Source organism: Xiphophorus hellerii, chromosome 17, assembly GCF_003331165.1.
Source record: "Xiphophorus hellerii strain 12219 chromosome 17, Xiphophorus_hellerii-4.1, whole genome shotgun sequence".
In the NCBI taxonomy this organism is placed as follows: domain Eukaryota; kingdom Metazoa; phylum Chordata; class Actinopteri; order Cyprinodontiformes; family Poeciliidae; genus Xiphophorus; species Xiphophorus hellerii.
In genome coordinates, this window is record NC_045688.1 from 9165552 (window position 1) to 9190641 (window position 25090).

The following is a 25090-nucleotide window of genomic DNA, read 5'->3' on the forward strand; positions in this document are numbered from 1 at the left end:
ACCTCCTTTCAAGGAGGAGGAGTTGAGTTAGTGCTGAAATTGAACACAGCTGGATTTCCTGGTTCATTACTACCTGTGTCTGTACTAAAGTCTAAAAGTCTGAGGAGCTTCTGCTGCATTTTATCTTTTAATATCCTACCATTCAACAGCAAGGAATCTTTCTATGGTTTACACAGGAGAGGAATTTCTTCAATTTCTTTTATTGAATTTTATAAATGAGGAGGAAAACTTCAGCAGTGAGAAGGCAGAGACTGATAGTAGGAAAACTTTAAGAAGAGAATGATTGACGAAAGTAAGAAAAATAGTGAAAAAGATAGGAGAAACAAAAAATGGGTGAAAGAAAGGAAGGATAAAATATTGAAGGATATATTTGAAGGAATGAAAGAAAGGAAGATGATTAGAGAAGAAATGATGGAAGGATCAAAGTAATTTGCCGTGTTGCATAAGTTGTCCATTTCTCTGATCATTTCCTGCTTGTGCTTCTTGCTCTGCTTTAACCCCCAGCATCCTCCTTACAGTAAAGGTCACAAAAGCACTTCAGCTACAAAAGGCTCAGATTATTTAACTATAATCCCTCTGCAAGCAAAGAAGCAGCTCCAACAACAATCCATGAGATGTGCTGGGAGAATGTTAATGCTCCATCAGGCTGGATCTGTGCTCTCAGTTCTCAGAAGCTTTCATCGGGCTTTAACCTTAACTCTGTTTTCTCTGGCTTTTCTTTGAGGATTTCCCAGCAACACTAATGTTTTGTTTTAAACACGTCATCCTGCGTAAAAGTACAATGAACGCTACAGTGTAATATTAGAGAAACAAGGTCATGTTTTGCGTTATATATTTTTCCTTTAGAGGATAATCAAGGGCATAAATGACAACAGAATTGTTTACATGATCCAGCTAAAAGACACCGACTTCTGCCACTGACTCAGGAGCATAAATAAGTCTGTGGAACGACCTCTTTGCTTTCGTACAATGAGGGTTAAAACACTACAGAGCATTTCTGTTCATTAATTTTAATGAGGTCAGAACCGCGTCTCTGGATGTGTCCTCGACTATCCCGAGATCGTCTGCAATTTCTCCACCTCAGAGATCAAACACCAACACCACCCCTGACATGAAAGCCCAACAAATAATGAATGGAGAGACGCACATACTCCATCTCCAGCTCTAAAATAACAGAAACGACGAGTTAAAATGAACAGGCTGCCTTTTAGTTCTTTTTGATGTTGTTGATCCATCTCCATTAAGAGGAAAGGGATAAAAATAGTAAGAACAAAAGAAAGGGACAATATGACGTTCTTGTCTGTTCTTACAACAATTTTATGTTATGAGAAATGTCCGAAGTAGCGTAATGAAGGAGAAATCGAATTATTAGGAGTGAAGGGTGATTTTGATTTTCTGCAAAGCAATTTACTGAATTGAAGAAGATTGAATCCATCTAGTAGCATGGAGGTTTGGTGCAGTCTACTTAAATTACAATCAGTCACAAATGGGAAAAAATAACCCCAATATCTTTCCTCATACAAAAACATTTTCCTTGAAGTCAAAATAAAGCCATTTCTGCTCTGATTTCCTGCGCTATATTTGGGTTATTTTAAAGGTAGCACAGTGGAAATAAATCTGATTACAACTATGGATGGGCCCTTATGTTTAAATATTCCAATATCAAACTTGGACTTCACATACGATATGACTGTTTTGATAAATGGCTGCCTTGTTTTCAACAACACCTTTTGAAAATGAAGGCTAAATATTCTGATATTCAACAATTTCCATATTCAGATGGTATTTGTGCTTGCAGTGCTCATCTCTAATGGGAGATTATATGACTTCAAACGTGTTGAATCCTCTGCAGGATCTGGTTTCATGTTGAGGTTAAAATACAGATTTTTCTCCAAAGCAGTGTTACCTACTGCTTAGATTTATTATTAATCAATGGTTTTTCAATTCTTCATCATATTAAAAAGGAGACCACAAAATGTTCAGGTCTGATGCAGATGACCCAAACAAATAAACTTGTTAGTAGAAAAATAATGCATTCATTTTTCCTAAAATGCCAGGTTTTTTAGGGTATTTGTAACCAACTGCTCAGTACATTTTATCTGTAAGAAACTTTAAAGAGGAAATTGAAGATTTTTGGAATTAAAAAAAAATAAAAGTCAATAAAAGTCCAAAATAAGATATCGATATTAACATAAAATTTAAGGGTCTCTGTCCACTCAGAAAGATCCTAAAAAACAATTAAACAAACAGGCTTTGGGAAAGTATTGCACAATATTTTTCCTTAAAAATGCAAATATATGCTGTGCAGGATACAGACCTGCAAGGTTCCTTGTTTCGTCTGTGTACAGCATAAAAGAGAGCTGATTAGCTTTGCAACAAAATTTTAAGTTAATAAAGTTTCAGCTCTCTGTCTGTGAGCAGAAGACAATGTCCGCCTTTATTTTGTCAACTAAGATCAATGAGAATCCCAGAAAGAATACTAGCATCTTTTGTGTGACATTAAGTTTCACTTTAACAAATTCTAAACATGTAGTGTAACTTTTCAACTGTTAAACTCACTACTTTAATTGTATCTTTAAATAGATTCCAACAAATCCAGTATAACATTTGATTTGATAGCAGCAAATTAGAATCCCCACTTAAGCACCTGTGACTGCACAAGGTCAAAGGGTGCTGATTTCATCAGGCACGGCAGTGTTGTGAAAATGCCCGCAGGGAAATGGGACTCATACAAGACTTCCATCCAAAATCAATTACCAGTTTGCGTGCTCACGCTTCCCTGGAGCCCCTGAAGTGAGACATTTCTATTCAGCAACGCCAGTTTAAGCGTCTGTCTGCTGCCTCTAGGCCCGATCCCTCATCTGCCCACAGCTGGCGGTCGCTGTTAACCGCATATAAGGGGGAAGCTCGCGGATGTACTGCAGAGGCTTTCTAACCTTGGCTCAGTGGTGTGAGAATTTCTAATGGTGCTACATTTCCTACCGTCGTGTCTGTCAGTGCCTCAAATGCTCCGTTAAAATCAAGTTTCTTCTAGGAAAAAAGAAAAAAAACTAAAAACTACAGGCTTGTCAAATAACTTTCACTTCTTTATAAAAGAATCGTTGATTTCACCCACACTTGAGCTCACACTATCTCCTCTAAAACACTTTTCATTCCAACTAAGATTATGGTCTCCGTACTTTTTCAGCATTCACTAAAGACACACCTGCACACTCATTAGCACACATCTCTTTGACCACAGTTGGCATCGACATTCATTGCCGTTTTTCGTTTATATTCTCCTCCTTGTGCCTTCCAACCAAAACTCTGTCAGGATGTGACAACCACAAAAAGTCCAAGTGTTCCTCCTCTTTGTGTCGTGACTGGTGACAGACTGGGAACTGGCAGCCAGTGTGCAGCCTGAGAGGAAGGCTGCTGGTCTGGAACACAAAGCTCGTCAGCAACTTTGATCTAAAGTCAGTGAGTATTCTTCTGCACGTTCCGAGTTTCAGTGAAAAAATGTTTATAACAGGATATACATTCCTGTAAAAATTGATGGGGCACAAAAAATATATTGGCGTTTGTGCTCAAACAAACTTCTAAAAACAGAGTTATAGTGAAATTAAATGCTTTCTGCAACTGGCTGCACCGGATTTTATTTTAGTGGTATCTGATTGAAGCATATTGCATTTTGCAGCTTTTGAGATGTAAAAACAAATTAAAACTTTTACTGTCCACTTCACAGATACTTGTGTTTGTCTTTCACCTTAAATCCCAGTGATGCATTGACTTGTGGAAAATGACAAAATGCATATTTCATTCTCATCATTTTCATTTCATTCTCATTTCTATTTCTAGCATTTCTTGTACTAAAGAAAATTAACCAGCAGAAAGTCTTAACTGAAGTAAATACACTGGCCTGGGTCTCATTACCCATTCAAACATTCAGCAAATAAATGAAAGTGTATTTAAGTAAGTATGTTTAAATATTAGCAGAGCTATTATTTCATGTAAGCTCACAGTATGTTACCTCCTGATTGGTTGCTGTGAGCTCCTCCTCCAAGGCAGAGACTCTCTCCAGTGACACTCGTAGTCTCTCCCTGACCTGAAAATTTTAAAATAGAAAACAATATTTAAGTCAATGTTCATTTAAATTGATTATTTAAATTTCAATCTAGGTAAGCTTTGATTAACACGGCAAGAGATAAATCATTTTTTTCTCTGCTTATGTCTGTACGATAATGCTTAAATGTGGTTTTGAAGTCGCAAAAGGAGCCCTGATTGATTCTAAAAGTAATTTTTGTTTCAATACCCCTTCTTGTTCTGATCTTTTCAACTATCTCAGAGGAGTTAACCCTGAATTAAAAACTTTGACATTGGGAATATGCCCAGTATCACAAGACAATTTTACCACCCAAAACATCAAGCCTTAACAGATGAGAGCATTTAGGGGTCAGGCTGAAAGATAGCCTCCCTGTGGATCACAAAGGGGGAATAGAGGGTAAAAGCAGCAATCTAACTATGGAAAACAAACAGTGCCAACAAATGCTCAAGTTAAATAGCCTCATAGTAATGTTTAAAACAGTAATCAACATATTAATTCTATTAAAATATATAAGGAACCAATATTGTTTCACAGTATTCTGCATTCATTTACAAATATAGTTTTTTTTTCCTCCAACAGAAGTGAAAATAATACACGGCTGGTGACAGATGTACCTTCTCGTCGAGTGCTTTATGGTGTTCAAACAGGGACTTAAGTGCTTTGAGGACTTCAACCTCACTGGAGACCCCTGAGGGGGACTGAGCTTGACGCTTGACCACCGTCATTCGAAGTGACCGCTCGTGTCTGGACACCAGGCATTCCAGATGTTCCAGAAGTAACTGGGAAAATCACATGCACAGATTATTTGTTAAAAACAGGGAAAAGCTTCAAACAGCTGGCTGAACAGACGACCAAAAAAATCTTACCAGACACGCTTCCCTAAGCGAGTCTTTGTTTGAGCACTAGTTGTACTGATCACATATACAGACTAAAATATATATTAAAACATAAACCTTAAAAGACACTTTCAAGCTTCACCACTTTCTTTATGAAAGTGTTACATTAATATCGCTCTTTGTTGTATATGCATGTAGTGAATATATCATAAAAACAAAAATGTTTCCCGTTGTAAAAGTCAAATAAGGGTTAGGAAGCAATTCAAGGGAAATAATTAAATTATTTCATTTTCAGTCATATTTAAAATCACTGGCACCATCATAGGACCTTCGGCACATTCTTTATAGTATTTAGGCTTAAAAAGCAGAATTAGTCAAAAATTAAATCAACTGGGTCACACCTTAACAGCAACCAAACATCTATGTCCGTCACCGTCCGTTAACAGCTCCATTAGGGTAAACAATACAAAATAACTGATTCAAGATTGTCACCGGCAAAAACAGGGATTTTTATGCAAAGGTCAGAAAAATTTTTTCCGTTTCTGGTGAGACGCAAAAGAAAGCAGAAAGTGTAGAAGGTGAGAGAGAGTTTGACTGATTCCATCATTAGGTAAATGCAGGAGTCCCAGTGGTGAACTTTTCATAATTAGTACATCAAGAATATTTTAAATATTTCTAATTTGACATGAGTTTCTACTGTGGCTAAGAGAGGAAACTTTTATTGCAAATGAAAGCAGTTTTGAACTCACACGGGGTTGGACTGTCAACTTGGTTTTCTACTACATCATTAAAATAAACGCTCTGGTAGTAGTATGCATTCGATTATAGTTTTAAAAATGCAACCAATTATATTTTACCATTAGAAAAAATTAAAGTGGCCATTCTCATGTTTCTGAGAAACATAAGCGTCTAAAAAAGGGCAAATTTAAAACGCTTCTCTATCTGAATTATCTCTCTCAGAGCTGGAGCAGCAGTCATCATGTACTCCGTATTCCTGCAACGTCAACAGAACAAACACAGCTGAATCAGTCATGAAGTGTTTACACTGAGCTTCTTCCAGAATTAGAACACACTCTAATCCTGTTCGGCAGATTTTTTCAACCGTTGCTTTATTATTTATTGGACATGCTTCATGTCTCCAGACCCTCTCGAGTCTAACTGTACGTGCATGTCATTCGATTGGGACACTTATCCTAACAGTCAATAAAGTTTACATGTCTCCACAGACAACACTGCAGCCCCTCAGTCCACTGCCTGTCTGCACATGCTTTACAAAACTTAATTATGAAATGTAAAACACCTTCAGTGACAAAACCAAGTTTAATTAAAGCTTGCTTTGAAAATTGCTCTTTAGAGAGTTAGAGGCGATAATTAAGCGAGTGTGAAAATGACGTTTTCTGTTTCTTTGCACCTCTTTTCATGATTTCTCAGTGAGATGTGCTAAAATAGTCCTTTAGCAGAGTAAAAAAAAGTGAAAACTAAATCAGTGCAGAAACGTAAACCGGTCTTATCTGGCAACAGCAGAGTGTGCTTACAGCTTTTAAGAGGAGAATGTTTTTTAAAAGTGAACATGCACAACTTTGCCTCCCCAAACATTTACAAGTTGGTTCAATTTCCCATGAGAGTATTTGAGTTGGAGCACTCTGCATATTATCACCACTTAATTCTACTGCTGAGCACTCATATGTGGAGGAAGTGGAAAATTCCCAGGCAGAATATCAGTATAGATGCTTGGTTCAGTACTTATGCAGACTAACTTCCATTTCTCTTCTTCAAAATATGCAGTCAGCCTCCTTTTTTTCTGAGGATCATATTCAAAATTCTGGAGCAGGAAGTGAAACATCATAAAATATCAGGAATGTGGGAAAAAATCTTTCTGTGAGTAATTTAGTCTTTCTTCTGGTTACCTGTCACAAATTGTGTCCCTCAAGGCTGTGTATTAGAAATACCACTTTTTTACAATTAATATTAATAATGTAGGTCAAGTTGTTAATGTATTCCTCCATCTCTATGCTAAAGACATTCGTTTGTCATGGAAATACAGGTCTATTGGTTGGATTTGACAATTTTCAAGCACTATGCATCCACATTTTTAACATTACTAAATATCAAAAATAAAATAAGTCTATATTGTTTTATTCCCCTGCTGCTATTTTGTCCACATGAAAGGATCCCCACTTTATTTGTATCTTTTGCAAATACATAGATACTGGGAGTAGTAAGAAGACATTTATTAAACTTTGTGATTGTATTTACTGTGACCTACATCACAAATGTCTCCCATGTCTTTACTGGGGCCAGTACAGGCCTTGTTAATGATCCATTATTCTCTTTATCTGCACACTTTGCATTTTCATATTAGAATATTTCAGGGGACTTAGTTTGACAAAGAATAGTCATATCTTTATTTTCTTTCTTGCTTTCATTCTGAGCTTCTGAAAGCAGACCAAGCCACCTGGACAAATTTAAACTGCTACAAGAGCTGCTTATTAGCCAAAATGTGCACCAATCAAAAAGAAAAATGCATAAAGAAAAATATTTGCTTCACCAGAACAAAAACAAAACCCAACTTCATCGTTAACAACAAAACTAATGGAAGAAAACCAAATTGATGCAGATTCATTGCTTCTGTTTGTGAGACGTGTGTTAAAACTTTGTTTCCTCACAAGAAGCTTCGTAATACAAGCAGCTGGAGAGGAACTGACCGATCCAGCACAATGTAAGTTTGATGTAAGATTCGAGCTTTAGATACCCTGGTGTTGTTCCTCTCAGCTTTGAGTTCAGAGATCTCCTCCTCCTTCTCCAGCAGCTGCTCCCTGCAGGCGTTCAGCTCCTTGGTCAGCGCAGCAAACTCCTGCAGAACCACAGAGAAAAGGACGAGATGGGTCAGGATCATTAGAAATCCATCAGTAAGCTGGAAATGATCGAATCAGTTATAAAGCAGCTTTTCTGCTTCAAATAGATTGCGTGAAGATTAAAAGATAAAGAAAGAATTTGACTTTGAAAGACGGAAAGTTTTGAATTTCCAGCTAACATGTTTGCAGTCAATCACAGTATGCAGGTATAAGGGATGAAGTACTTGTCACAACTTTAGAACAGCTTATATGACTCAATCTCCAAGATAATGAGAGCAAAACTGCCCGTCTACTTAACACTGCAGCCTACTATTACTGCTCAAACTGATGCACACACACTATAAGCCAACAGAAAAATGCAGCAGAAAATTCTGCACTGCAACATAAGCAGTGACCGAGATGACTTAGAAGAACCCAAACAGAATGAAACCCCACTGATCGTGTTTGCAGAGGGAACCTCGTCTCTCTTCCTGCTGTTAATCTCTGTCAGAGTTGAGGAGGCAGCAGTTTAGCGAGAGATGTTTTTACTAACAACTTCCTCCAGACAGGTTCTATGCTTTTCATTTGAATGCTAGAAGGCATATTTTCTCAAAAGCTTTCCGAGTGTACTTTTGGTTTCCTGCTGGTTCACAGAAAGTTAATCATTAAAGATTTAGATGCATACTTCAACTGAGAATTCCTTAAAAGAAAAACATATAAACTCTGTAATTTAGTGCATAGTGCTTGAAAATCCTGCAAATGTGTTGTCAGTCTTTTGTGTTAAAAACATCTTTGTGGTATTTTATAGTATCTAGGTTATTCTCATTGGTATGCTATTCGTGAGATCAAACTAAATTAGCAGAACTGAGAATATTTTATATAGTCACATAGTAAAGTTGATATGTTTCTACATATTGGGTATTAATTCATAACTGTCGGTGCAACATATTTAAAGTTCAGTTTTTACTTTTGATTTGTGGTTAACTTTCCAAAGGGACAAATTGTGGATTTAATTCAAACCAGCAGGAAAATGTTAAAAGAAAAAAGTCACTTACAATTGGTATTTTTAACAAATTTAATTAAATTAAATTACTCTCTTGTTCTCACATTCTACAAAAAGGCATATGAAATTGATTTACATTATAAACACTTAGCTTAAGATGGAAGTCTGCTTAAAACATAAACCGATGAACCAAAGCCTAAATGCAGAAATACATGTGCTGCAATTATTTGAATAAAAAACAGCAAAAAAGAATTAAAACATCTTTCAAAGAAAGAATAAATGGCAAAAGATTCAGTTTTATGAACTTTGTTTTTAGCTTTATTTGACATTTCTGTCAAATTAATCTGAAAGATCAATATTAGTTTGAAGCTCCAAAAGAAATATGATCAATAACATAATTAATTGAAAATATTTTGTATCAGCGTGCAAAAATGCAATTACTTTGTACCATAAAAAAATAAAACCATGATTTGTTTACAAGTCTTGCATGTTATGAATCCGTTTCTAATCTGTCCCTCAGGAGTCGAGGACAATAACTCGGTGCTGCGCAGATTCCAGGGAGTGACCTCATATTATGTCTCTTTGCTTTAGACAAATCCTCTATGGAAATTACATGAAAGTTTCTTTTGGACTGTTTTAACTCAAGTGGATCTGACCAGAAGTAAGGCTTCTAGGTCAATGAGTAACCTGACATGACAGGAACCAGAACTTAACTTGTACAGCAGGAGGAGGATTCTCTGCGCCGTAAAATGATTAAATGTTGTAAAAAACCACAGAAGAAAGAAAGGCTTGCTTGTATATGTTTACATGACTTTGTTTTTGTCCTTAAGACATTAAAATATGTGTTTGTTTCAACAGCAAACAGTTTTAAAAAATAGTCTTATATAATAGATAAAGAATCATGTGGGAATTTTCATATAACTTTAGAAAGTGTTTATAGTAAAAGTATTTTGGTATAATCTTAATAGCAGTGACATGAAGGACTCCCAATGAAATATTTTCCTTTTCGTTCAAAGCAGTTAAGTAATTTCGGCAGCGATAATTTGGCTTCCTATAGCTATAGTTATGCTGTTTTTGTACACAATTACTGAAACTCTTTTGCGACTTCCATATAGAACATGACAAATGAACGAGTAGCCATTTGATGGCACGCTGGAGTGAACACATGCTTGTCACAAGGATCCAACAACCGAAAAGGTCAGTAATGTGAAACTGAAGAGGGTAAACCTCTCCTACGGCTACAAATAGTGTTCCACGTGAATATGAGACGAGCCTCAAGCTGACTAATGGCTTGAAGGATATAAAGCGACGCGTGGCGGAGGGATGGAGGATAGTTTGCCCCAGAGATGCTGTCATGGAGTCAACATGGCCACAGAACCGGTGGTGACAAAATCTGAAGGTTCTACTGTAAAAATTTGTGGGTTTTGCTTTTCAAATGTCTCCTGTGAGTGCAAGCAGTCTATACATAACACAATCCTTCTTACAAACTTTAAACCTAATATCAAAATGAAAATTATTGAACAGATTTTCTCTCAGAGATGTAAATGCAATTATTGCATTTACATACTTGCAAAAGTTAATGTGATAAAAACTTAAGACAACACTTACATTTTTGGTTTACTACATTGTTTTAATGATTATTTTGATTTCAGCCCCAAAGTTATCGAGTTAAATTTTATTGCACTCTCACCAACTTCTCACATCCATGGTTTTACCCACAACAAAAATGGGTGCAGCTGGAAGCCTTCTTTCCCCCTCTACTCAGTGTCTGAGCCAAGGAAAAGGAAAACATATAAACTCTGTAAGTTTTAAAAGCAAGTTGCTTAAAATACTGACAGAGCAACACTTTAAGTTACATTATTGTAGCTTGGTTAAAATTTCAGGACTAAACACTGACTGTTCTGTATAGTAAGTGACTTCCAGCTGCTTCCATTCACTCCTTCTGTTTTAAGCAACCATTTTACAACTCACAGCAATGCCTCTTTAGAAACTCGAACAAAAATCAATTTCTAAAGAATGCTGACCACATCTTGCTTATCCCAGCTATTGACTAAAAGTAAAATTTAGCAATATAATAATCTGGAAGATTCAAATGTGTGAAGTCAAAATGTTGGAGAGAGAAGAAAATTGACTCTTCTTTCCAAGTAATTACTCCTTCACACAAATAGCCATACAGTACAGTTCTCAGTTTATTTCTTTGTTAGAAGGCATGCTAGAAAATCCATCATCAGGTCAGGCTGGACATGACCTACATTCAGAGTCCACAGACCTAAATTACCAGTTAACTAAAGCACAGCAGCACATGAAACAAGTGCAGATTGTTTGAACAGTTGAACAAAGTTAGTTTGGTTTACAAAGTTTACTCTGACCAACCTAACGGTTAACCAAATGTTTGCTTTGTATAAGAGGAAAAGGTGCAGATGTTAGCCTCTAATGCACACAGTTACATTTAGAGAAAACCAAGCACAACAGAAACATTGCATCAGCACAAACACCTCATAATAAATACCAAGCACAGAGGCAGAGGCCTCATCATTTGTGCCCACTTTGCAGCCACGGTTTTTGCTGAATACACTAAAAAACAATGAACTTAGTTACAGAAGCTGTACAGTGCTACTGCTCCCAAAGCAACAGAAACAAAACCAGGCCACAGTGCATCCTGTTCAGATGATCAGGACCAATGAAAAGTTCATTCTACTCAGCCCACTGAAGTTCGGGGTCAAACTGTGGGGACAAAGAAGCTCATTATTGGTACAATAAATGCCTGCTCAGTTAATGACCGAGTGTATCTGTGGAGAAAGCTAAGGTCAACCAGGATCCGAGCTGTTACCATAGCAACAGGAGACAGGGGCAAAAACGTGTTGGCGTGGTAACCAAGTCATCTCTGCAGGGAGCTGACCTAAAATTCATGCACAGAAAACAATGAGGAGTTTTGAAGACGGAGAATTTGTGTTATTTTAGTTTTGGCCCGACATACATAACTCACATTTCCTGTTTTACATATTCCATGAAATCAGATTTGGAATCTGAAAAAGAAAAAAATTCACATCCCAGAGCTGATTATCATAATTTCACGCTTCTCTAAACCATCTTGAGAAATATCTTCTAATAAATCCTGGGAGTTACGCAGCACTTTTTTTTTTTAGCCTCTCTGGATGTTTCTCTAACTTGTAAATGTGTGCAGCAGGTCAGGCAAAAAAGAAGCTTAGAGCTCATAAATCTCCCTCTCACAGGAGTGCAGCTAATCACAGTCACCTCCTCTTAAGAGAAAGCCCCTCTGCAAATTGCACAGTAGTTTGCGTCGGATCAGAATATCCCCTCTCTGGTGCTCCAATAACATCGCCTTCCTCAGCATCAGACAGCCGTAAACTCTCGGTGCAGCACGCCATTAAAACTGTTGTCTCCGAACGGTCTCTCCTCTCAGAGCCAAGTTGAATAAAAGGCTGTGACCTTAGGGGGAAGGAAATGTTTTGTAGACTGTTATCCTCCCAAAGGCCACCCTGTCAGGATGCTTGACAGATTATAGACTCTGCTGAAACATCATTTGACAGAGATATTTAGGTTATAAACACGTATACATTTGGAATAACAACTGAGTTTTATCAACGATGCAACACAACATCATATATTAATAATATTATGAAGTCATTTAGAAACAAATGCTTTAAAATAGCAGCATCTGTATGATCTGGCATACAGCCAGACTTTGCTTTCATAAAACTGTGGTAAATAAAAAATGTAACTATTTTTCAAGAAGTTTTAATATTAAAAATATAATCTAACTACGGAAAAGGTTGAACTATTTTGAAATGGTTGCGGCTTATTTCCACTCAGATATTTATTTTTGCCTAATTCTTCCTAAAGGAGAGAAAAAAAATAAGACCTGGAGGTTTTATTTGCAGTAAACCCACCCAGTAGCCCACAGGCACGTCTTTGGTAAACAACATGAAAGCATATTGGTGTAAAAAAAAAAAAAACAGCAAAATGACTGGCGTGATGGAACACTTTCTACATTTTGAGAGCAGGAAGATTGAAGGAGAAAAAGAGCAAAAGTGGAGATGCACATGCACAGCATTATTAGTGCATCTATGATTTTGAAACAGCAGGAAAGTAGAAGATAGAAACACTTATTTGTGCTAAAAAAAAAGTAGAAAACTTCAATGTGGTTTTCAATAAAAGGCAATCTGATTTTTAACAAATTAAAAAAATTAAACAATCATTACAATGTATTTTAGCTTAATGATTGAGGCTTGCTTTTTCCCCCAAATTTTTGATCCAGAAATCTTAATGGTCTGAGCCTTCCTTTAGGCCTCACTTTCACTATTTTATCCAAGACCCACCAGACCAATAAAGCCCCCTGTCTCTTTTCCCCACTTCTCATTACCTGTGCAGAGTGCACAGCGCTGCAATATGTGTGCATGAAAGTGTGCGAGTATAGTGTCTGACAGCTGAACTCTAAATGAATCGGTGGCCAAGGCTTCCTCTCTGAGTGGGCGACTGTTGGCCTAAATTACAACAGCATCGGATAGTTGCTGTGGTTTTTTTTTTCTCCTATCGGAAGTGTAGGTGTGCCTCTGCAAAGAAAGTCATGATTCCGAGCTAAAAACATACCCTGCCAACAGTGCATCTTTCTCAGGAGTGCAGAGGTGGCGGTTGTGACTGACAGCCTGCTGATTCACTGGGTGAGTCTCAGAGAGCATGTCATCCATGCAATGATGAGCCTGCCATTTTTTAGCAGTCAATCCTCAAGTGTTTGGACAGAAATTTACATTAGCAAATCTGATAAGTCATCCTAGAATGAGGCAAATAAAGATGATTAACAAAAAGCACAATACACACCAAAGAAGTCCTTGCAAGCAGCTGGAAAATAATTATGATTTGAGAAACTATATTCTCATAAAGTGAACCAACAGATGATATTTGAGCTTTTCAGACATACCATGGGCAGCAGAAGGGTTCACAACATGTCTTCAATTTTTAATCAAGCAGGATATTTACAGTCTGAGACTAAAAGGAGGAGAGGAAACATGGCTGGTTATAAATAAACAATGAGAAGAGCATGCTGCTATCAATACCACCTCCCCCAGTAAACAAATGTGTACACATGCTGGGGAGATGCTGAGCTACAGTAGACAAAATATCAATAGGATCATGTTACATAAATATTCACATGCTGCAAATAAAAACCTAGAGATGTGTAATCACCCCTCAGGTTGCTGATAGAGGAGGGGCAAAACTATTTTTACTCTGATTTTACTCATTAAAATTTTTTTAAAAAGGCAAAAAAAAAAAGGTTAACGTAAAAATTATATTTAATTCTATTGGGGTGTAATTTATTTACAACTGACATTTTAATCATATATTCCTAAACTGGCACAAATATTATTCAAATATAATTTCATCCACTTTTTTTTTTAACCCCGTTTAGCATTTCCTTTTACGTTTGATTAGGTTTATACTGTATAACAAAAAGACAATAAGAACATCCTTTGCATTGCTTCACATTTTGTCTCACAACAAGCAGCTTGAATGCATTTTACTAAAATTTCATTCAAGTTCATTTGTATAGAGCATTTCAGCAACAAAACAGTTCTGAGTGCTTTCCAAAGTAAAATTATTACTCAGCACAATTCCTTTTGGAATTGCCCATAAAAGGTTTTTTTTCTGTTTTTAGTCACCAGGCAAAAGCATTTAAAGTCACATGAGGCTTTTTTTATTAGAATAAAAGAACCTTTTTAAGACAATCTTTAAGCATTCAACATAATTTGGGGCGAACATTTCTAAATATTGTGTTTTATTACCTTAAGCAGAAAAATTACCATAATTAACCAAAATAAAGGCTTAAAAAATATCAGTCTGTGTGCAAAATCCTGATATACACAAACTTCTCAATGACATTCTAATTTACTGAATCTAGTTTTAATGCATAGACATGTCACACTGACAAAACATCTATTGGCTGACCAAGCATTCAGTTTTATTCTAGTTTAAATATTAGACGAACATTTAGACTTACTCTTTGACAAAACTTCAAAACGTGGAATCTTTTAAACGCCTTTAGTTGAATTATTTAAGGGAAGGATGTTAGAAACCTGCTGAGCAGCAACAACAGTGACCCACTGAGAAACACAGCCAGCCTAATTCCTGCCCTCAGTCTGGCTGATAAAGACGGATCGGTCACAGAGGCTCCTGGTCGGACTCTCCGGATCCTTGGAGACCCTGAGGTATGACCACTGCGCTCAATCCAGCTCAGCAGCAGCCTCAATTCCTCAACTTCAAATATTCAAAAAGGTTATATGTCCTGACAGTGAAGCTCTTTTTGTTCATGGTAAGATTTTGAAGGTAGGCGACAAATTTTGCACCAGCACCCTGAATGCTTTCATCACTCTGTCCTCATCTGAAACACAGTATTTACCTTTCTTCCGCCCTGCTGTCCACTCACTGGATACAACCGGCTGTCACTCTGTCCCAAAGAACCTCCAACATTTTACAATTAGAGCATTTGGAAGCACTATTCCTTTTTTCTGACAGGTTGCAACTTCATCACAACTTCAAACGACGGCCGGATCCAGAGAGAATGCAGTCAAGAGTTAGCAGAGATAAAGAAGCCAGAGGCTAATGTATGTACATCCAGCGTTGATGTGTCTTTATGTGCTTTAAAGTTCAAATTCAGCCTCTAAAATTCCACCTTGCAGATAAATCTTATTTTATACACCATAAAATAAGTGTAGTTTATTTTTTCATTTGATGAAAGATTCTTTAAGAAGAGGCCTGGCTGAACACAGAGAGCACCGGGGTTGATTGCGTGATGTCGGTAAATCTACAACAACATTTAGCTGATAAGGTAAGAGTTTTTCCTCTGTTCTGTGAAGACGCATTGAGGACAAGTCATGAATCTGTTTTAGAAGATGCTACCTTAATTTACGCAGTGATTCAGACCCGTTAAGATAAACACTCCACAGCCTTCTCTCAAAGCAACAACACGAACCAAAATGAAAGAGGTTTAAAGAAAGTCCTTAAACGATCTAATGCATCACCACCATTATTGTTTCACCCTCATTTTCCAAAACTAGCTTTGAAATTGTTCATGGCTAAAACTGAAGAACAATATCAAAGCAGAGAACGAACTACCTCTGGACACAGAAAAACGCCCAAAGGACTGTTTAATGCTTCAAACAGCAGTAAAAAGGCACAATTGAATTTGAAATAGTTTTTCACCTTCATAAAAAAAGAAGGTGATAACTTTCACCAAAGTAGAACAAGACATTTGAAAACTTTATTCATGATACACACAGAGAATTGAAACTGAAGTTTGAGATACTTATTTGAATTACATTGCACCATCTACTAGCATTCAACATTTATTTACAGAATTAATTTAAATGAGTTTGTCTTGCATTTATGCACATTTGAAACCAGAAGTTTTCATAAAAGAAAAAAAAAATTGAAAATGTTCCTCACTTTCCACTGCTAAATCAGATCAAACCTATCTATTTTACGTCAGTTTAAGCACTTCTATCTATAATCTGAGGAGAATTGTCAGAAATGTGTCCCCACACTGAAATACACAAACAGCAGCCTGAAGGATGTATGAGCAGATACACTGACACTCGTCACCGACATCTCCCTTCAATACAAATCTAACTCTTTTCTGCATAAAGAAGCTAACCTTGCCCAGCAACTTTCTCATTTGACAGGAGAATACTCTCCTGAATAGAAAGAGGTTTAATGATGGCAACATAAGTTGCGCTTGGTTCAAATTCATATGGAAAAACAGCACATTTAAGTTCAAAGCTCTTAAAGTCAAGGCCACTCATGAAAGTCTTTTTGTAGGCGTGCTTTAACACTGGCTAAGAGCTGCGATGGAACCGATCAGCAACATCTAGACACTGGAACCATTTAATAACGGAAAAAAATGCTGTTCCGTTATTATTGCAAACCTTTACACTTTGAGTATTGAGCAACACATTTCAGAGGAAACTTGGAAGAAAAGATGCATTTTCAACAGGAAAAGAAAAGTAAAAAAAGATGACAAAATATATTCCTGCACTTTTATTTCTTCATATGTCTAGAAATAAAAGTTTTTGTTGCATTTTTAGTGGCTAGATCCTTGATAAATATCAATATAAAAACTAATGAAATTACAAAACATCTGGTAATATGAACCATTTCAAACTTTTGTATACCTAGTTGTACTTATTGTATGAGTAACACCTGCCTAATTATTTTTGGTTTATTATTTTCCTTTGGAGTTTTTCTCCGTCCATAAATAATACACAAATGCTGCTTCTAAATTATGCTAATTCTCCAGAACGACACTGAAGCTATCGAACTTTTTCTGCACAGATAATCTGGTTTTATGAATCACGTGGACATTTATGCAATAAATGTGAAGTGAGAATGAAAGAAAGTACTGAAGAGACATTTGTTCTGCGACACTCTCAACTTGACACATTTAGCTCCAGTGTACTTGGCATGCTGATAAATTGATGCCAATGAGATGCACAGTGCAGCAGTGCCCATGTTAATAAGGTCAGTGGAGGGGAAGAGCATTTTATTATCCAGTGAGTTTGCATTCTCTGTTTTCCACATGTAACATTCTGTCACACTCTTCTCATTTAGTTTAAATAACATAAGTCACCCATGCATGCTGCAAAGCTGCATATCTCTGTGAAACACACAAACAAGCATTCCCTGAAATGTCACACCATCCATCATTTATTGCACACAGGGAGAAAAATGCTCCAATAGCACCCATTTCTTTCCAGCGACAAAACGGCACCAACTGCTTCTTGGCTGCTATGCTGAGCGTTTTCAGGAAGAGATGATGATTCACACGGCTGAGGATTCTACGTTTTCTTATTCAGGCTAAGGCAAAAACAGAATTCATGTTTTGGTGCAGAGGGTGCAACTAATGATTTATTAGAAGACAACGCTGTGATTCTTAGGTAGACTTTTTCTTGTTCCGTCAATGTCTTGGCAACAAAAAGTTGCAAATAGAGCATTCGTAGACATCCTTTTACTAAAAGCAGGTAACTGTAGAGTATACGATCACAGTCCTTGCATTTGGTTACCTAACTAATGTTTGCAAAACAATATCCTCAAAGACAGATTTTGCTTTTTTTGTATCCACTCATATGTCCAAAAATGGAAATAAGAGGCCGCATAAAGTAAAGCATCAAATTCAGCATCACTAAGATTACTGATACCAAGCATGAAAATGTTGAAATTTCAAAAAACTTAATAGCAGACAAAGTAAAACTTTATCAAATTTTCAAATTTTCACATGGTCACAAACTTCAATGCAATTTATTACAACATGCTAGGCCTTGAGATGCTTCTAGCTGGCTTTTATTTGTGCGGTTATGTTGGCAGCAGCATTGTGTAGTGAAAACACATTTCTTCAGCACAGATAGGGTAGATGGTTGGGACACATTTTACAGTGGGTCATAAAGAGAAAAAATAGCATTCACAAAAAATTAAACCATCACCCATTTGTCATTTTGCAAAAAACCTGCTACAGATATAAAACTATGCATGTTTAATCAGTACAAGATACCAGGAATGAATAGAAACTGGGGTTTTTTAGCATGAAAGGTGGAACTAAAGCTAGAGACGGTGAGTAAAATCAAAGTGCGGCTTTCAGACAAGAATGGCACTTTTATTTGGGCAGATAACCAGCTGAGGAACAGAGCAGTTTTGTGAGGGCGCGATGCCACGTTTGGAAAATTCATCAGACGAGTGGTGGGATTTGCAAAGATTACAGTAGACAGGGAGGACAGGGTTTGGAGCAATGTTGATTAAATCCCTGTCCTCGCAGATAACATTTGTAACAGCCAAGATGAACACACACACCCTCGGTGCATCAAAGGAGGACACCGTCTGAGGTTTTAACTCCTGCTGAAATAATCCAGAAAGAGAAACACTTCTTCACAGAAGCTGGAAGGCAACAAAGAGCAGCTCTTTTTAACTGCAATGCAACAAAAACACCAGAAAAGCTTTATATATATGATGCTTGTATCCTTAATAGTACACTACTGTATGACCACAAACAGAAAAAAATTGTTGTTTTGCACTCCGTTCACCTCTTTGCCTCTCATGGATGCTTTCTAGGACTGAGAAGCCAACCATAACCCCAGGGGACGTCAGAATCCACTGACCTGAACCTCAGATTTATTTATTGCAGGTCCTTAAAAAGAATGCACCTTAAATAGAACGGGGATGGTTGAAAACATAGCAGTAAAGTAGAGATATCAAGAGTTTTCTTGCATGTATAAAAAAGTAATGAATCAGTGCAGAAATTGTCTTCACTGCTGCTGTGTTCAGAAAGCTCTCAGGGGGGATGCTGTGCTTCTTATGTACAGTATAAAAGTTAATACCTCGCTATTAACATTTACTACCATCTGGTGAGACCAAAGAGGTGTCAGGATGATAAATTCTGATGCTACTTTATAGCCCATATAAAAGTTTGCATTAGATGTAGTTTACAAGTCATCAACCTGCATGACAGGACATTTTAAAATAGCAAAGTAAAAAATCAAAGCGCCTGCACTCTGGTGGCTTTTAAACTGAAGGTTTACCTAAATCACATCGATGTGAGTCGTTTTTATGATCTCGTCCCTATTTGCAAATAATTGAACAATGAAAATATCTACTTTTATTGTTGATGTGAAATGGTTCTCCATTCAGTTCTAAAAATTTATAAAATAGATTTTTTTATGTAATTTATCCAGAAGTACAGCTGCACAGAATTATCACATGATTGTGTGCAATAACAAAATTACAAAAAACTGACTGGACGGAGTAATTAATTGACTCTTATATTTCAGGCATTATGCAATTATACCCTGCATGCTAGTAATAAAGTCAATCAGATGCATCAACCTTAAAGCCCAAACCCGAGATTTTTCACCTATTTGCAACAGATATCACTTGTGCAATATTAAATAATAATATCACAATCTTATAAAATCTAATAAATCTAAACACTTATATTTCTGTAATTATTTCAAATCCTAACTGTTCTGCAGAGATGAACAGTAACATGGAATCATGTGTTAAGTATTTTTACCTTACATTCTTTCTATAATGTATCTATAAATGTGACTGAACTTAATGGTTATTTGCTGTTTAGCAGTAAAATAGAAAAATAATCCTGACAGAAGTTGCAAAAGTCTCTGAAAGTGATAGAAAATGGTCAGATTCTACTGAGGAGTCTTAGTAACAATCAGGTAGATAACATGTCCGTTTTTTCTGCTCCTGCCATCACTTATCACCTATCATCTGAGCAGCTTCTGTGCAGTCACCATTATCGCTCTCCTCCAGCCTTCGCTCCTGCAAAGTCTTACAAACTGAAATAAAAGAACATGAGTGAAAATCAAAGTCATGCAGTTGAGGGGACATGATGTCCCAGGTATCCTGCTGGCTCAGAATGAGGATTGGTCAAGCTCAGCACTAAAAGAAAAAAAACAACAAAAAACATTCATATCCTCAGTGAGCCCCATCTAATACTCATGAATCACATAAAATATCTTCTAGCAGCAGTGTTGGCTTTTAAAGGTCAAGGCGCTCATAATAACAAGGTTTTGTCATGCAGATACTTTGTGTTAGATGCTGCACACATGGATACGTGACACATTTATTCCAGTCACCGTCTTTATGGGAATCAACAGCCACGACTGTACTTTTTGATTGGAAGTGAAGATGAGAAGCTTTGACATGTGTCCTCCTCCTTTTCTCTGCAGGTAAAGGCAAAGTCAAACAGCCTGTGGCACTGTTCAAAATGAATTAATGTTATGGGGCGAGGTGTTGTGAGTCTCTGGCATTTAGTAAAAGGTCTGTGTGATAGAGGAGACCACCTCAGAGTAGCTCTTCATTCAGAAAAAACAAAGATATTCAGAGAGCTCACTTCAATCAAGCCAATTCATTCACTTTGTATCAGAATTAACAAATTGTTTTATCCAGTTACCATTTCTACTACTGAGTGTTTTACTGTGTGTGCAGGGCAGTCTGGACTTTAATCATCTCCTGGTTCTTCCAACAGCAGAAATTAAAAGAGCAGAAGAAGAAGGATTAATAAGGTAAGAGCCATGCATGGATGGACATGCTGCACGGACAACTTGGAGCGCATTAACATGCACCGCGTGCTGAATGCATACAGGAAATCTGACCAATAGCCAACTGAACGATCACTTGGCTCATTAACGAGCCGAAGACGCCTGATTTGCTTCTGCAGGTGGCAACTGAATGCTGTGAATTGAAAATGAGGCGATGATGGGGCAGATTTCCTTTGCCTGGTCCAGACTGATTGTGAGAGCTGGTGAGATGATTGGGAGAGGCATGGCGAAGCTACACACGCACACATGCCAAGCAGCCGATGCGATTGGTCCACACACTGAGGCGGCTGTCTTTGGGAGGCTAATGCCCCAGAGCTCCTCAGGGGCTCCATGGCCAGATGTTTTGCTTTGCTTGGTCGCCTTACTGTGGCCCCGGTGTCTCTTAATCTGTCTTGCTTCACAGTAAAGCAACACATGAGCAAACACATCCCTCACTTAAAATGACAGGAACCCACAATTTATTGTTTCCTGTCATTTCCACATACTTTTATTGTTAAAAAGAATAAAGAAAGCATTGTCAATAAAGTGTGTATAAAATTATTTAAATCAGGTCCAAAAAATAAGGTACCCAACTGGGAATAAATGCATAAATGTTTCAAAACATTCAATAGTTTTTCACACATTAAAAATCTGGCATATTGTTTGTTTCTTTTAAATTTAACAATTAATTTATAGCAGAAATGAACAAAAAAATAAGTCTGCCTTTTGGCCTCCCAGAAATCCCTACAAACTGAATCTAACTTTTGTTTTTTGTTTTTTTCAAATTTATGCGTTTCATTAAAGTTTGGAAAATGTTAGAAATAAATAATAAATAATTTTTGGTGTCCCATAAGTCTAGTGAATATAGAGGCTAATTTCTCTTGGCCATTCTTGAAAATGGGAAAGACAAGAGAACATGCCATTCAGGTAAGGCCTAAAGAAAATATATACTTGCCGAAACTTGCTCCTATCTACGGTCGAAGCAATAGTTGAAAAGTTTAAATGACTAAACTGTGGCATTGAGGCTGGACAAGGACACAAGTTTACTTTTTCCATTAGGTGGGTGAGGAGGGTTAAAAGTGGGGACCAAATGTCCACAAATATTCAAGGTTTTCATACAGACTTTTATAAGGGTTGCCAATAGTTGTACTAGTGATGTATTTGTACTTCCTGAGCCATATTCTACAGTGACGATATCACTCCACTTCTGCTGCTTCAGTTTTTAAACACAAAAACAACATCCAGTGGATCCCCATAAGCCCAAACGACCGCACCTTGATTAAACTATTCTCAAGATAATGCCATTTGTTGTACTTTGGTACTTATGAACTGTAAAATGTTCACATTGAAAAATACTTGATGCTTTCCATTACAGAAAAGTGAAAAACTTTTTAAAAGTCGACTTCAGAACAACCATCAAGCATTAAGAACTCTCTTGGAACAATGAGCACCGTCCAATTTGGCCCTAGACTCACCAATAAAACAGAAGATTCAAATAAATCCTATACACACCTTGGTCATTGCAGACTCAAAGAAACCCCACGGGTGTTTTTTTGCTGCAGTGTTGGCCAGCGCTCACACAAGAATGCATTGGTGCAGAGGGAAGAATTGCCTCACAGCAGTCTCCCTCTCTCTTTCCTTATGTGTCCTGCATGTCTACAGAGTGCTGTTTTCAGTCTCAAAGCATTTTAAGGCTGCAGTCATGCAGACAGAGGCAATACTCCTATGACACCAAAGGGTTATAGAAAGCTAAAATCTGTTGTGATACCTTCCAGGGTAAATGCAAAAAAAAAAAAAAAACATTCTTGCACTTAATTTTTCCCCCATGAACTCTTAGAGTGGGGTACAGATATATGCACAGAGCAAAAGGTAGCGCAGGATTCTTCCAGGACATGAAAAATTGCAAGATGTGCTCCAGGTGCTTCTCAATGTAGAAACGGGGTCGGTCACGTAAAGGCTAGGTGAAGACTTGAGCTTCTAAGAGTGCACTGTTGAGTAAAGGTTCAATGCAAAGATGGGAAAAATGCTTCAGAATAGAGGGATGAAGGAAATGAGGGCTGGAGGGAACACCTTGATCTGTCACTGGAAACATGGCACTTTTAGACAGTTTTTGGATTTTAAGCAGAACTTTATCAGCTCATCAAATCCATTTAAAATTCAATATATTTTTAAGAATTACATCCCAAACACTGGAGCACTTGAAACTGCATGTCATCAAGTTTGGGTTTGCAGCCTTCAGTACATCCTTCTCTGACTCACTCATCAGTACCACAGCAAATGTATCCGAATGTCCTATTCAGATCTTACCAGTTCCATGCAAAATAAATAAATACATTTAGAACTAGAATGTTTTTCAATTATCAAAGTATTTTAAGAAATACCACCCAATCACATGTCTCAGTGCACACAATATTTACTAAATTAAGACAATGTTTTAGAATCTGTTTACTGTAATTGGATCATTTTCAGCTGGATCAGTCCGGACAGCTTAGACTAGTCAGATCTAATGTTTTTTCCAGGTCAGGCAACCATCATGACCAACCGTAACACTCGTCAAAGTAGATGTGCTAACTGAGGAAAGAAAACTCAACTGTTATCAGTACCAGTCATGGGAAAAACAGGGAGAAGGTATTTAAACGGAAACTTCATTTTCTGTAGAATACTGATGCAGTTCATTCAGGCTACAGGATTCACAATTACCTATATATTCTATATTAAAAACAATGAAGGTAAAATGTTAAAAATCACTAACTTATACAAACAAATAATGGAGAAAGTGACCAATGATAGTGCTGCTTCTTCCTCTGTGTTCTCGACTGAGCTTAGAAGCTGTCACATCAAGATGAACTGCGCCAGGAAGCCCTAGTGAGATAAAATGCTTCCAGAAGTGTGTGAGAAATCTCAGGGGTCACTGGCGTTGTCAGATTTGTGTCAGGAATCTTCCGGGAAGCCAAATCCTCCTCAAAGCCAAACAGTTTTTGTGCTGCCAGCTACGTCTCTCAGGGCAGCCTGGAACCAAAAGGTCCAGCCTGCTGTTCAGTTGAAAAATACACCGTGTTCCAAATTATTATGCTGGTGATATTTTCTCAGATTTTCCTAAATGGTCAATGCAAATGATGGTCAGTATAATTTTCAAGTCATGAACTATTACAGTATAAATCAAATTTTACTGAACAAAGCTCCCCATGAGAACAGTATTTTTTTCAAAAATAAAGTCAGAATGCACTGTTCCAAATTGTTATGCACAGCAGATTTTCTAAACATTTTATGGATTATAAAGAACTGCAAATGGTCATTCTTTGAATGTGCAGCATTAAGTGGTCACATGCACTAAAATCAAAAGCTATTTCAATGAAAAACATCTCAACAGACCGAGTTACATGTTAACATAGAACCCTTCTTTGATATCACAGCACAATTCTTGCATCCATTGAATTTGTGAGTTTGTGGAAAGTTTCTGCTTGAATTTCTTTGCAGGATGTCAGAATACCTTCCCAGAGCTGCTGGTTTGATATGAACTGCATTCAGATCTTCTGCTTGAGGAAACTCCAAAGGTTCTCAATAGGGTTGAGGTCAGAGGTCAGAGGAGGATGGTGACCACACCATGAGTTTCTCCCCTTTTATGTCCATAGCAGTCAATGACACAGTGGTATTCCTTGCAGCATGAGATGGTGCATTGTCATGCATGATGATTTTGCTACTGAAGGTTCGGCTCTTCTTTTTGAACCATGAAAGAAGGTGATCAGTCAGAAAGTCCATATACTTTGCTGAGGTCATTTTCACATCTTCAGGGACTCTGAAGGGGCCGACCAATGATTCTCTCCCCATGATTTCAGCCCACAACATGACTCCACCACCTCCTTGCTGACATCACAGAAGGTATTGACGTGGTGGCCATCCACCACCAATCCACTACTGTGTCCATCTGGACCATCCAGGGCTGCACAGCAGTCATCAGTGAACAAGTCTGTTTGAAAATTAATCTTCATGTACAGTGGGCCCACTGCGACCGTTTCTGCTTGTGAGCTCTGGTTAGGGACCCAATAGTAGGTTCATGCACCGCAAACCTCTGGAGGATCCTCCACCTTGAGGTTCTAGAGGCACCAGCGGTAATACATCATCCTTCCACAAAGTTCTGCTGCTGCTCCATCCTAAACTCCCCTAGATGATCTCTTTGTCAGTAAAGGCCCATTTATGCTCAGCGTTAAATACACAAATATCGACTGAGCTTTCGGTTT

The 25090-nt window shown here is 37.5% G+C and overlaps 1 protein-coding gene across 10 annotated transcripts in view; it reads right to left on the bottom strand.

Moving 5' to 3' along the window:
- The window catches only part of ppfia2 (PTPRF interacting protein alpha 2), a 120761-nt gene that overhangs the window by 28845 nt on the left and 66826 nt on the right, over positions 1 to 25090 (bottom strand). For all 10 annotated transcript variants that reach the window (XM_032588785.1, XM_032588781.1, XM_032588783.1 and 7 more), the window contains 3 exons: positions 7673 to 7774; positions 4699 to 4863; positions 4010 to 4084 (listed from right to left, as the gene is read on the bottom strand). In XM_032588785.1, the coding sequence (XP_032444676.1) occupies positions 4010 to 4084; positions 4699 to 4863; positions 7673 to 7774 (342 nt within the window). The remainder of the gene's footprint in view (positions 1 to 4009; positions 4085 to 4698; positions 4864 to 7672; positions 7775 to 25090) is intronic.